General features: G+C 35.7%; 1 protein-coding gene across 1 annotated transcript in view; it reads left to right on the plus strand.

Annotated features, from left to right (window-relative positions):
• Positions 1 to 13,933, plus strand: part of LOC126320757 (protein spinster) — a 307,891-nt gene extending 293,958 nt beyond the window's left edge. The window contains exons 6-9 of the mRNA XM_049994122.1: positions 2,257 to 2,518; positions 7,049 to 7,147; positions 7,795 to 8,041; positions 9,416 to 13,933. Coding sequence (XP_049850079.1) covers positions 2,257 to 2,518; positions 7,049 to 7,147; positions 7,795 to 8,041; positions 9,416 to 9,459 — 652 coding nt within the window. The 3' untranslated portion in view covers positions 9,460 to 13,933. The remainder of the gene's footprint in view (positions 1 to 2,256; positions 2,519 to 7,048; positions 7,148 to 7,794; positions 8,042 to 9,415) is intronic.
• The last annotated feature ends 1,304 nt before the right edge of the window (positions 13,934 to 15,237 follow it).

Genomic DNA, 15,237 nt, shown 5'->3' on the forward strand with positions numbered 1-15,237 from the left:
AACCACTATATTTTAAGAAGAGTAAAAGAAATATTTTGAGTAATTGAACATATATGTTCATGTTGCTTTATTTTGTATCTTTAATAGATATCATTTTCTGTAGATATATAGTGTTAACTGTGATCCATGTGAACACTGAGGTGAGCAGGCTGCTGATGGTAGAAATGAAATCTCATATTAGTGCAGTATCTGTTCCTACAGCTGAGAGATGGGGCATGCTAGACACGGCCTACACCTGGATAAGAGAGGGAAAGATAGGATGACTGCACTTCTTGCCGATAAAATATGGGGCACCACCTTGCACATCCCCACGGTTACTGGTGTCAGAGAGACCTCTATTAGATTAGAATGAGGGTTCAGGCACCCTTTTCTGAAAGAAGTGAAAATAACAGAAGAGCCCCACAAAACGCTTAAGAATGCACAGAAAAGTAAGGTTAGCTTATTTCACCAACATTTTAGAGGATTCAGTAATAAGGTAGAAGTGCCTTCTTGTCTGTCTGGAAAATTTGGAAAGCTCTGAAAAGATAGACTTACTTTGGTTGGCTGAGCACCACATAACCACAGGGTTAGATAATTTACACACAAAAGGTTACACTTGAGCAGCGTACTCGTGCAGCAGTAATATGGGAAAGGATAAGTTGTTACATGTGCCAAGAGAGAATCATGTATGAGGTTCCCCAAAGCTCAGTCTTAGGTCCATTGTTGTTCCTCATATATGTAAACGATCTTCTGTCTAATATACAACAAGCAGAATGAGTTCTTCTTACAGATGACACTTGTGTTATAATCAATCAAAGCATACATAGAAAAAGTGAAGAAATGATAAACAAAGATTTCAAAAGTATCATTGACTATTTTCTGTGAATGGTTTTGCAGTCAATTTAAAAACACAATATATTCAGTTCTGAACATGTAAGTGCGCAACAGTAGTGATAAGTGTAACATATGATGGAGAAATAATGAATAGGGCAGAAACTTCAAAATTCTTAGGTGTCCATATTGATGAGAATTTAAATTGGAAAAAGCACATTTTGGAATTCGTAAAACAACTTAGTTCAGCCACATTTGCATTTAGAATCATTGCAAATCTTGAAGAGATACAAATCAGTAAGTTGACACGTTTTTCATATTTTCATTCAATAACATCGTAAGGAATAGCATCCTGGGGTAACTCATCTTTAAGAAACAAAGTGTTCTTTGTGCAAAAACATTCTGTAAGAATAATATTCGGTGCTCACTCACAATCATCTCATTGACATCTGTTTAAGGAGGTGAGCATTCCGACTACTGCTTCAAAGTATATTTATTCTTTCATGAAGTTTGATGTAAATAATCCACTGCACAACAGTGTACACAATTACAATATCAGAAGGAAAAATGACATGCGTTACTCCACATTAAGGTTGTCTTTAGCGCAACAAGGGGTCGTTGCAACAATAATTTTTGATCACTTTCCCAGTGATGTAAAATTTCTGACAGTAAAATTAGAAAAAAAAAATCCTGAGAAAGTTTCTCCTTTACAGCTCCTATTCTATAGAATATTTTCTATAACTGTAATGTGTAAAAGGTGCTACATAGGTCTTTCAACCTCACAATATCTGTATGTCTTTTTTTCTCTTTGGGGGGAAAAAAGAAGAAAAGTACTGTAGAAATATTCAGAATGTAACCATACGTCCAAATTAATTTGTGATGTAAAAGTGAAATGGCTCATTCCGCATTGTTCAAAGTAACCCATGGAACATGAAACTAACTAACTAACTAAGCCAGATATTTGATGTGTTCCTTTTTTGTTTCTAAGAGGCACATTCCTGCTATTTTCAAATTTGAATACTTACTCTTTCTCCTTTTCTATTGGTCACATGAATGTCACATATTGTGTCATAACATGTACCAGACTGGCCTTTATCCAAACAAGTGACTCTTCTGCTGTAAGTAGTAGAACATTGTTTCATTTGACTATGGAATCAGTGTGGTGACTGTAGTTAAAGCGTGGTGAGTGTAGATGTTATCATGTTCTGAGCAGCGCTGAAATATGGTCAGGTCTATCTTCAGTGTTTTGTAGTATGAGTTTTCACCGTTTTGAATTCTGTAAGTTCAAGCCTATCAATCTTACAGTTGACATACTTATTTTCAACACTATAAACATTGATGCATCATAGGTGGTATTAAACTTTAATAACATTAGAACTGAAGTCTCATGAATTGTGTTAAGTTTACTTATTGACAATAATGGTTTTTTTTTATTCTTTTTTCCAGTGTTTCTTATAAGTTTGGAATCGTGGCCATGTTTTCTGGATTGGTTGGGGTTCCTCTGGGTTCCTGCTTGGCTCAGTTTTTGAGACCTAGATATCCTCGTGTGGATCCTATGATATGTGCCATAGGGTTACTTATTAGTGCCCCACTACTGTTCATCGCATCTCTCCTTGCTGAAAGTAGCATCTCAGTATGTTACATATTTATATTTTTTGGAGAAGTATTCTTGAACCTCAACTGGTCTGTAGTGGCTGACATGTTGTTGGTAAGTTTTATAATTTAATATGTTATGTTCTTGTTTGTGTTAGTGTCTCATACATGTCTGGTGGGCTAGTAATGATATCTGGGCAATTTGGTGTGCTGTTTGGTTCATTTCTCTCAACTAAATGCAAGAAACATTTACCATCTGCAGACTTTAGAATTTGGGAAATTCCTTATTGAGCAGTGCATGTTTTTGTTCTCCGTTAACATCAGACATTGCTATGAATTTATTCTTCTTTGTGAAATGTGCATGAACTTAAATTATTGTAGTACAGTCTGGTGAAAATTGGAAACTTTCGTAACATATAGTCAGTTTATATGGTATAATTATGTTCATAGATATAATGCAACATGAAAGAGCGAGGTGAAAAGTCTTTGCCTGGTTTCGTTTTTAAGATCATAAGTGAAATTACTTTCTGATGTAGTGGATTAACACAAAATAGTACAGTGCCCAGCAGTTCCTGGTTTTATAGTTATGTGCATTGTTCTGATGAAATACCAGGCCTCTGCTCACCCTTAGTTTTTCATCCAGCTGGTCGAAACACATTTTGAAGTGAAACTTCCTGGCAGATTACAACTATGCGCCTCAAATTGGGAACCTTTGCTCTTCACAAGCAAATGCTCTGCTGACAGCTGTCCAGCCATAACTCACGACCTGCCCTCGCAGTTCTACTTCCACTGGCACCAGTCCTACTTTCCAAGAAATGCAAACACTCCCAATTAGAGCCCCAGTCTGCCAATAAGTTTCAGATCATGCAAACTCCAACGCAGAGTGAAAATTCATCCCAGAGACCTGGGAAGTATTAGCCAGTTATTGTATTATGCAAAGAATAGGTACACTCAATAAGAAAAATCCCTTTGTACATGATCAACCACATCTGTTTTGATCTCTATCTAATGTGTAATGTGAAGCAGCGGACTTATGTCCCACCCACAGCAACAGATTGGAGCAGAAATCCAATTTTTGTCCTGTTGTCGAACTATTTTCATAGTTAATTCTTCATGTTCTTTCTTCTGCTTGACCTTTTGCTCATTAACTTACAGTAAACTATACCCATATTTTCATTGGCAGTTGCAGTTTTTGCATATCCTTCTTGTAGATCATCTTAAAGAGAAAAATGGGTTGTCTGGATTTAACTGATCCTGATCTGAAGCATTTTCCTCATTTTGCCACAGATAGGGCTGTAATTGGAGAAATTGAAGTGGGTACACAGTTGTAATTTACAGCATGCTGCTCAGTGGCACGTGGGCCCCATGTCCAAGTTGAGAGGGTAGGACAGGCCAGTATTTCATAACTTCTGTTTGGAAACCCCATTCACAATCTTGTATTCTTCTGACCTACTGAACAGAGAAGTACTCAGCATGCCACTGTAGGCATGGCTCCAGACTGCTGCTCTACTTTTCCAATTAGAGTAAATGTTCAAACGTAGTACTGCCAACTTTAGTACACTTAGTGATCCACTTTTAAAATTACCATACACAGGACAGAAGCATATGTGTGAGGAATGTCACCAGAGGCATCTCTGATGCGGTCGACCGTCTCTTTGTGGTCTGTTGGCACTTTTTGGTACACCATATCTTTTAAATACCCTACAGAAGGGAATCTGGTGACATCAAATCCAGCAACTTAGGAGAAAAGTTAATAGGGCCACCATTGCCAATCCACTGACCATTGTAAACACGGGCTAATACCTACCATGCTTCAGTAGCATAATGTGCTGGACAACTGTCATGCTGAAACCACATACATTGTCAAATGTCCAGGGCATCATCCCGGAGTAGTAGCTGTTCCAGAATGTGTGGTATTTGCACCCATTCAGCATGCCATTGATAAAATATGGACTTATGAGTTTGTTAGGCATGATACCGCACTATACGTTAACTGACCAAGGACATTGATAGTCAGCTTGCTATAACCAGTGGGGATTGCCTACACTCAAGTAATACATGCTATGCTGGTTAACACTACCACTGTTTTCTGAATGTAGACCTTTCTGAAAATAGTATCTCGGCAAAGAATGCAGGGGTCATTCGCATTTGTTGATGTGCCCATTCACAAAACAGTACCCCGAAATGGTAATCGGTGCCAAGAAGTTCTTGACACAGTGACAAGTGATAAGATTTTTGATTGCTGGATACTTACGTGTGGGTTGTGATGCACTGCCGCTTGTTCAGCTATTTCATTAGCTTCTTCTGTAATGTGTTTGCTTCATTCCCTTTTGTTGGTCTGTACATTGCCAACATACATAAACGCTTTCACAACCCTGTAAAAGAACGAATCTGAGCGTGCTTTCTCTGGAAAATGCTTGGCATAGATGGCAACAGCAGCCTCAGCATTTCTCCTACATTCTCTGTAAATCAGGATCATTTCAGTTTTTCCTTCTGTGGTTCCAACATTCATCATCCACTTGCTCATCTGGTCTCCAAATGATAGATAGGTGTGCAGGCAATAAATGCTGTACAAGTACCGTAATGCTTAGAGCCACTATCTGTTCTACGTCTGCACAAAACGTGAGCTCCAGTGGTAGTGTACTGCCTGTTATCATACGTCTTAGATCGCTACGTGGCCATGGTGACACGTCGAGTAGTCCTATGTTCAATATGTCAGAGGAATAAAACATTGCAAATGGGGTTTACAGTTAAATGTTCTGAAATACTGACCTGTTCTACCCTTGCAGCATGGAGGTGGAGCCCATGTGCCATTTGATATGTAAAGGACATTGAGTAGCGTATCATTTCTGTTCTTCTAATTACAGCACCGTCTGTGGCGAAGCGAAGAAAATGCTTCAGGCAACACACTTGTAGATTTTGCTATAGAATCATAATCTGCAATAAAAAATGCAGTTTCCCATTGAAGATTTCAATGTTGCCCCTACCCATCACCACACATGCATGGGGGTGCGGTGGGATGGGATGGGATTTGGTGAGGAGAGGGGAGGGGGGGTTGAGTCAACACCTTCTGATACACAGGCCTCACGGCGGAACTGTGACGTCGTCAGCGCTAGGCTAAAACCCTCTGCCGCTGCAAGACAGCCTGTGCGCTAGAGCCGATGAACGTGTATTTCTTTCGTGAAACCATAACAAATTCACTGATCATTCAATTTGCCCTTTACAGAGAAATTGTGCCACCCTTGTATGATATCGCGCGCAATGTGGCACATTGATTACAACACAGTGTGATCTCCTTCTGTTGTGTTTAAAATCGTATGCAATTCTCTTTCCAATTCTTCCACATTAAGGAAGGACTACATCAGCTGAAGCTCTTTTTGAAATAAAAAAATAAAAAATTGGAAAAATAGTGTGTTGTTTGATGAAACCAGACACTGTGGGAGATATACTGCAAATGCCATTGTTGGAAGTTTGGAAGGGGATGGTCCAGGCAGAAAGTTCATAATAAACTATGAACATTTTAAAATGTTAATTTTTCCACCATTAGTAAATTGTTATACAGCTCTATGGGTCCCATATGGTCCAAAGGCATTAAGTGTGACAATGTACTACTCTTTGTAAAGGATATTGCATCTTATCTGTTGAAAGCTGCCAATTCACTAGAAGCATTATACAGTAAAATGGTGCATGCGACTTCCTTAGTGCATGCATTACTCAGAGCTGCAGAAGAGATTTGTAGTATATTCAGCAATGATGACAAATTTGTTGGGTGTGTCAGAAAAGTACTTCTGAAAACCCGTTCACATGCTGCAGCATTTTAAGTTGTTAGCCCCAGACATTTACATATCATCATCTTTTTTGACAATATGGAGGCCCTGGATTGATCCCTGAAACTATTACTGCGAGCACTTCAGTGATATGTGAAGCAGCATTGATTCATGCAACAGCAATCAAGCCACTTCAGTTGGGCTAGCCCAAGAATTAATGTCTAATACTGAAATTTCAAGCAAATTTTAAACATAAAATCCTATTTTGGATTTATTCATGTTGCCATAATTGCTGTGGATGAATAAGAAGAGCCACTAGCCTAAAGCAGAAAAAGGTTCTTGAACTATAAAGCTTTGTGGCCTGACAGTAAGAAAACCTTTTTATTTTAAACCTTGCATGAGGTATTAATTTATATTGTTACTCAGAGCTCATAAACTAAAATGAAGATGAAGATTTGAAAAACAGAGGAAAAAAAATCATTAGTTAATATGTTCTGGTAAAGTTAAAGAAAAATCATGCTAAAACATCAAATTTGCATACTTGTCATGTGCATTTTCTTATTAAACAAATAGTTCATTCTTGTAAACTGACTGATTTATTTTACAAGAGAAATTTTACCTCATTTTAATATTTTAGGTTAAATTTTTTGTATTACTTTGATGACCTTTGTGAATTTTTTGTCACAATAGCATATTTCTGTTCATATTATGGTTATTTTTAGGTAGTAACAACCCTATCCCTCTTAATAAGTACAGACTTTTGCAATCAGATTTCAGCTCAGCTCATTATGCTTGTCTTTAACCCTGTAAAGCAATTGTTTTTTTTCTTATACTGCAGTAAAAATCCATTGTAATAAGATGGATTAAACTTGTTTCAGTATGTTGTAATACCAACCAGAAGATCGACAGCAGAAGCGTTCCAGATTCTTCTTTCTCATGCTCTAGGTGATGCTGGCAGTCCTTATTTAATTGGTGTGGTAAGTTCCTGTTAACAGTTAACTCTCTCTCTCTCTCTCTCTCTCTCTCTCTCTCTCTCTCTCTCTCTCTCTCTCTCTCTCTCTCTGACTGCATCTGCATTATTGGCGATCATATTTCTTGCTCTCAATCCAGGAGTATCAATTGTAATAACTTAATCATGTCATTATCACTTATTACAATGTTGCAATACCAGAGAAGGAAAGTTGCTACTCACCATATAGTGGAGATGCTGAGTCGCAGTAGGCACAATAAAAAGATCCAGTAAAGCTTTCGGCCATTAAGGCCTTTTTCAGCAGTACACACACACACACACACACACACACACACACACACACACACACACACACACACACCTGACTGCAGATGTATGGTGAGTAGCAACTTTCCTTCTCTGGTATTGTTACATTCCATTGTTTGATTATTACATTGTTATTTAGTCAGTTATTTGTTTCTCCATTCTTTTAATGAGTGTACTAAGAAATAATTATTTTAAAATATAGATTCTCTGTCATTTTTAAAAATTGCTGCAAACTTAGTTAAAAGTTATTTTGAAAATACAAGCATTTCATGTATTTTTAATATTGTACATGAAAGTATGTTGAAATTACCTGGTATGTGTGTGTATTTATATGAAGTACTTTTCCAGATTTCAGAAGCTCTGAAGACAGCACTAAGCAGACCAGATGTTTCTTTACATGCTAATTCCACAATTCTTAGAAATGACACTATGATACTTGGAGTTCATGAAACGGAGGATCCTGTTGTGCGGTTCAAAAGTCTGCAATATGCTCTATTCACAACAAGTTTTGTTGAGGTTGTTGGTGGTCTCTTTTTTTTGATAACAGCTCTGTACATAATTCGGGACAGAAAAAAAGCAGAACTGGAACATCAAGGTATTTACAGTTGGATAGGAATGAAACTTAGTGAATAGAAATGAGATAACATTGACTGTATTTTTGATATCGTCAAATTTTATTACTGTACAGCTTTTATATTTCCTGCTGAACTTCACCCTTGTAAGTGAATGCTGTACATTCTAAGTCTATAAACAGTAGATTGTTTTATCAGATTGATTCTGCAGTTCCTTTTCAGCATCAATTATTTGGCAATTATATAACTTTGTCCATTGTTTTATTTATATTGCCATTCAAGTAAATATTTAAATAGCTAAGCATTATGTACATAATGGTCCACATGTTTTGATTTAATAGTCAAATTCATCATTGTCATTGTATTCATCTACTTCTGTGCAACCTTTGGAGCTCTAAAAGCTATAAAAAATGGCAGTCTGTCATTATCAGCACTGCATATATCATCACTGACTGCAACAAGGTCATTCAGAATAGTGTAATAATGTAGAAAGAGTAGCAAATATTTCATTAAATATCAGCTCAGTTTCAGTATCCGCTGCCAAAGAATCTGGGTCTTTGGTGAATGACTGCATAACCAAAACAACTTTCAGTCATCTTTACCATCCCTAAATTCCATGCAGAATGTAACAAATGTAATCCATCTAATAGTTGATCGAAAAATCTTCTTTTACTTTGATTGTGAGCAAATTTTCACAGGGCAATTGCTTTTGATTGCAAAATTCCAGGTTTCATAAAACACTTCGAACACATGATTCTTTGGAGGCCAAAATCTAAGCTTAATAGCTTTTAATATAATATGTGGGTGATCTGGATGGTTCATACGTTTTCAGAACAGCTTGATTTTAAACATTTTTCAATAAGAAATGTGCATAGTTTTTCAGTTTTATCTGAATTGCATCCTGCCAAAACCATAATTCTTTCCTTGACATTTTCCTTCCTGAATGTGATTGACATTTAGAATGGTGTAAGCAGTGGTAGAAAGGACACCTTTTCTGTCATACTGTTAAAGTGCCGAAGGCAATAGACTGCATCCAACCTCTAGTCATAGTCATAGAAACTTGGTCATCTTCATTTTAAACATTTTTAATACTGTGTTATTTCTTTGCTTGAAATGTTCATCACCTGTAGCTTGCACAACAACTGGCTATTAATTTTTTTGTAAATCCATCAGCTCTTTCTAGCAATTAATGTCCTGATATGGGAGCATTCAGAGTCATAACTTGTTTGAACCAAACCAGCAATGGAGTCTACATCTTTGTGTTTAGTCATTAGCATATATTTAATCTCTGAAATGCCAGATGCCAGACTCTTCACAGATATCAGTAGTAGTAGTAGTAGTAGTAGTAGTAGTAGTAGTTAGTATTGTTGTTGAAATAATTATAAATTTGTTTCTAGGTGCTGAACATCCACAGCCAAGACATCTTTTTGCTGATGACTGAAAGTGGTTTAAGGCTGTAAATCATTACACGGTGTGTTGGGCAGTATTTAAAAGTGCACGCTGTTCCTAATTCCCTATGTAAGTGTGGTCATTTGTTATGTTGTAGTACTGACAGAAACTATGTGCTTACATTGCACCAAGTGCTGGTGAGTTTGATAGTAAATGCAAGTCTGCAGTATATGATGTGAACAGTGCAACAAGGAAATGGTTTAATCAGTTTTAGGGAAATGTGCTCTGCATTGTTACATAATATTTATTGTACTTAACCAACAGTTAGCAAGGACTGACTAATTGAGCTGTACAGTTAGCGATACAAATTGAGTGGTTCAAACAAATATTTGCCTCGTCAAAAGAAACATGATAAAATAAAATAGAAAGGAACTTCCACATGGGAAAAATATATTAAAAACAAAGATTCAAAGATTCCAAGACTCACCAAGCGGTGAAAGCGCCGGTAGACAGGCACAATAAAATTTTATTGTGCCTGTCTACCGACGCTTTCTCGCTTGGTGTGTCTTGGAATCTTTGTTTTGAAACATGATAAAAGATTGTGATACTGATATTTCTATTTTTGTGCTGAAAATAGTTTGTTGTAACTTTTATCATGATGCAGAAATCTGCGTTATGTAAATGCATCATACACTGGGGCAGAAATTAAATTTCTGTTGCTTTTTACAACATTATCTGTCTGGTTATATCTCAGTGAGAAGTTGGTTGATCAAATTTTTATGTATAATATGAAGAAGTTATGTATGATTGTGCAAACGGCATTGGATTCTTATGTCAATAGTGAAATGAGTCAAGAACAAAACTGTATCAGTGTCTTATTTTCTGTTGTATTTGTGCGCCATTGTTTAACAGTTTTGTAAGAATCTATCATTGTTAGCGGAATAATGTTAAGTTGTTGTGTGCCACTTTCTTGACAGTGACTTAAGTTGATACTGTCCATTTGATAACAACAAAATTTATGTAACTTATTGCAGAGCAGATATGAAACTGTTTATATTAAACAGTAAACAACATTTCATTGCTGAGCAATGAGCATGATAAACACATGTCCAAGAATTGTTCCATGCCACTTAGATATATATGGATTTTGTGTGAAGTTAGCCTGGCACTCAAAAGTATGTACAGTAATTATTAAACTGAGCACTTCCATGTTTACTCAGTTATCTGGCACTAACAAAGTAAGCCCACTTGCCAAAATACTGAGGTATTCGACTGTTCATCCTGAAATTCAGTTAAAATAAATTCATTAAAATTTTTTCAACCAACAATCAATGGTATATGGATTTTTCATTTTTTGCGTAGTAATTATCTCATTAATTAATGCCATCTTCCAAAAGAAATTTTTATAGCAAGAAAAATGTAAGGTTGTGGCTCCAAACTCGTAACTAAATAAGTAAGTTCATTACAGACAATAGAGTGACAACTATAGCGGGGTAGGGGTGGGGGGAGGGGGAGGGGGAGGGGAACTGTGCTGTGTGTACTCTGCTCAGGGTTTTCTATAATATTATTACATAAGTTTACTGTTAATAATGATGAAAACAATTAACTTAATTGTTCTGTACTACATTACTTCCTTTTATAACAAGATATTAGATATTTACCCTGATGGTAAAAATGCTTTTGCTTTCTCATGTGCATTCGAGTATCTCTTCACGTCCTTTTTTCCCCCAGGAGCTATTAGAATAGATATCTTTTCTGTTAGCTTTTGTCAGACATCATTAAACTGTGGAATCAAAGACTGTAATTACTGAAAGACTTGGAATTTTCTTTATTAAATTATTGGTTAAGAACATGTGTAATTTCAGATACGTTAGATGTTTCGGTTATTTGTATAAGAACAGTACTCTTCCACAAAAAGAAGCTTAACATTTTAGTAGCATTTAAGTGTAATGTGACTAAAAGCAAAAGTTTTATTTAATCTGAAATTGTAACATAAATATGTATTGCGTATTTTTGGTATAATTAGATGTACATCATTTATTACTGTTCACTGTTATACTCTAAATGCAGTGTTTATTTGTCATCATTAATCTGTAATTCACTTTGTTACTCTATTGGCAAGAAAAGGATGTTGTAATTAAGTCTTCAGCATTGGTTTTGATTCTACTGTTACGTAAAAGTTGCACAGTTGTAAATCTTCAAAGGAATTATTTAACATCAGAAAAAATAACTGATAACATGATTTCATGTAATAACTGTAACAACATGGTGACAAAAAAGAGTAGGAAAGGAGCAAAAGAATGAGGAGGAGGAGGAGGAATAAATTATTGTTTGTAAGTGTCATTGACAATATGAAGTAAATCATTTCATGCCTTATTGAAGTCAAGTCAAGACTACTTGATTTACTACTTACTTTGATAATGAATACCACTATCTTGCCACAGGAGTCTTGCATTGGAAATTATATATATGCGCACTCTGTGTTTTTATTAAATGATTCTGAAGATTGTCATCTCGGCATTTGCTAAAAGAATTGCTGGTTAATTTAGTTTGCATTATGTTACTGCCCCCTTCTCCACACCTTTCCTTCCACTTGATTATTTGATAGTATGGCATTTGATGTACCACATTTTTCACATTACTAATCTTTCCCGATTTCCCATAGGAACTGTGTTAAATATCTCCTGACAAAACTTAACTCGCCCACTGGATCTCAAATATCTAGTTAATTTGTAACTAAACTCGTATAGATATTGCCAGCAGTAATGTTTCAGCTGGTTAACACCAGCTGTCATTAAAACTAAACTTTTAAGTAAGGCACTGCATGAAAATGGTGAAACAGTGTTTGACCCACCTACCATCAATCTCTTTGCATTTGCAATAGCTTTCTGCAGAATTTCAATGGCATGAGTATCACTAGGAAAAATATTGTAGACATAACATAAATCACAGGTTGAGTATTCTCAATAAAAGATGGAAATAAAAGCTAGAGTTGAATTCCAGCCCACAATTAGTATTATATCATAGTCTGATTTCAGTGGATACCATCTACTATATTATCCTTCCAAATTATGTGATATACAAATCCAGACAGTGTACAAAATAATTGGACTATACTGTTAAGAAAAGTGGAATTTGTAGCAAAACAACTATTTTATCATCAGCCATTTGTCACCTACTCCTGGATAAAGGCCGCCTCTTCACTTTCACATGCACTGCTGTTTTCAGCTAATCCTCTATGTTTGAAAATACCATTGTCTACCCTCCTCCCACTAAATAGTCAACTTAGTCTCTTTTTAGCTCTTTGAATGTAATAAAGGGCTTCCATGGTACAATGACCATCCATTCACTTGACTTAATGTGATGCCCACCTAAATTTCATTTTCATCACAGTTGTAGTTATGTCTCCTACTCCCATTTGGTTCCTGATACATTTCTTTATTTTTGTGTAGTAATTCTCAACATGCACCACTCATTTGTTCATTGTTGTCAGATTAAAAGAGCTATGTTTAACTGACATTAATCAAAACTGATAATACACACTGATTCAGAAACATCAGAATCTCTAGTATGAAGACAGTATTATGAAAAGCAGTCCAGGTCAGTTTTATTCTTCTGTTGGGGTTTTTGTGTATCAAGTTGTTTTCTTTGATGTGGTCTAAATGCAAAAACTCATCAACTAATTTGATGACTTAATTGTTTATTGACCAGGGGGGAGGGGGGGGGAGGAGGTTACAAATACTTGTTTGGCTATCTAGATTTAAGTTTCCATGGTTATTCTGAATCAGTCAAGGCAAATGCCGGGATGCTTCCTCTGAACAGGATGGGACTCATTTGCTAAACTGTGCTTCCTTAATCTTAGCTTGTGGCCTCTCTCTAATGATGATAAATGCTAATCTCCCTTTCTTTCATGAAGATTCTTATATTCTTATAGACATGATGTGTGAATGAATGAATAGTAAATGTTTTCACAAAGCCTGACAGCTAGAATTCACATCTAAAATAAATCATCTGGATGTATGTTAACCTGATTAACTAAACAGCGTTCTCAAAGGCAATCAAATGAACTGTAACAGAAGATAAGGACTATCTGGGTTCTAAACAGAAGGAAAGCGGTTGTGGCAGTAAGTGTGAAACAAAACTATGGGAGTAGCATGATAGAAATCCTGTCTTTTAAAATAAGTTATTACTAATTATTTTTCTCAAATGATGACTTTCTAAGCAACTTCATGTTATGGCAGTTTAGAAACTTTTATTTTAAATGCACATAAGGTGTAGCAAAGAAAGACAAGTCCTAATGTCATGAACATTAAGATCAATTATATCTGAATTTGAATAATCTTTATTTTACAAACTATTTCACATTTCTTGTAAATAGCGTCTGAAAATCACAAATTTTTATTTTGTAAATTATAACTGCTCTTGTGAAAATATAGCGGAGCAGAGCCAAGACTGACTAGTGTAAGGAAATTTAATCCTGTCTGTAAAAATTCAAATGGTGAAATAAAGTAAACTATATATTTGTACATTATCTTCATTTAATGACATGTGTTACCTGAGGCATCTCAATTTGTATGATTTGGATGTACTGAGGGATCCAAATTGCAGTTATAAGCAAAGCAGAACTAGGAATTTATTAATATAATTTGAGCTCCAACAGCTTATAAAGGCACCTGTAACTTTTTTGGTAACTCTATCATCCTTATTAACTGCACACTTTCATTTAAGTCTCCATTATGGCAGCTTCCCTGAAAGGTATGGTTGGTAACTCATGTAAATGTGATAGCATTTGATCTGGAAGGAAGTAGTTCAAATCTCAGCACTGGAAATTTCTTTTTTAGCAATGGTGTCTAGTCAGAAAGTGGAGGGGGTTGGGTTGTGGCAGACATTTACTGGTCAGTTGTGTCCTGCCACCTCACTTCCCTGCTCCCCACTATTGGATTTAGCGGATGGTGGGTTGATATTGTGATGGTGAACATTTTAATTCAGCTGAAACTGGTATTTATGAACAACAAAAACCAGTAAGGAATAAAAGTACAGAGAAATGACTGCAAGAATAGTAAGATTTTTAAAAGTGGCCTTTGCACAATACGCAGTTGTCTACCTCACTCGGTATTCTAGCTACTACATTCTGTTTATTTACTTTAGGTGCATCACATCAGAAGATAATTCAATAAGACAACAAAGTGAAATAGTGTTAAATTAGTCAGTACTCTTGTCTTTAGGACAACATAATGAGAGAGACTTCTTTCTGCTAAACATGCAGAACTGAATTTTGTATTTGCTGATGGAATTAATTTTCCAGGCAGTTGAACCCCAAGGAATTTCACACACTGTGTTCCAACTAGTGTATGATCTCATTAATATTTTCTTCTGATGATATTAAAGGAAATTTTTACCTATTTTAAATTTCACAGTAAGAAGCTGCATGATATTTCAGATATTTGCTGTTTGTTGTGAACTATTCGTAGTCCTATAGTAGAAGTAGTAGTAGTAGTAGTAGAAGTTTATTGTCTTGTAACATACAATTTCAACCCATTGACTTAGAGTACAGGAGACTCGTCAAAACACAAAAACTTGTTTACACTTTTCCTTGTAAAATACAGTACTGAATAATTATGTAATTAAGCAATTTACAATTTTTCTTCTAAAGTAACAAACTTTTAAGATTAACAGTCCTCTCTCCTGCTCAAATTTTCAGGTTGTCATTTATGAATTCTTCTACTCAATAGTAACATTTCTGCACTAGTTTCTCATATAAGGATTTTTTCAGTGTTTCTAAATTTATGCTGAGCAGTTCTCTTCCTTTCACTTTGTTATAAATTTTTGT

This window comes from Schistocerca gregaria, chromosome 1 (assembly GCF_023897955.1).
Source record: "Schistocerca gregaria isolate iqSchGreg1 chromosome 1, iqSchGreg1.2, whole genome shotgun sequence".
NCBI classification, from domain to species: domain Eukaryota; kingdom Metazoa; phylum Arthropoda; class Insecta; order Orthoptera; family Acrididae; genus Schistocerca; species Schistocerca gregaria.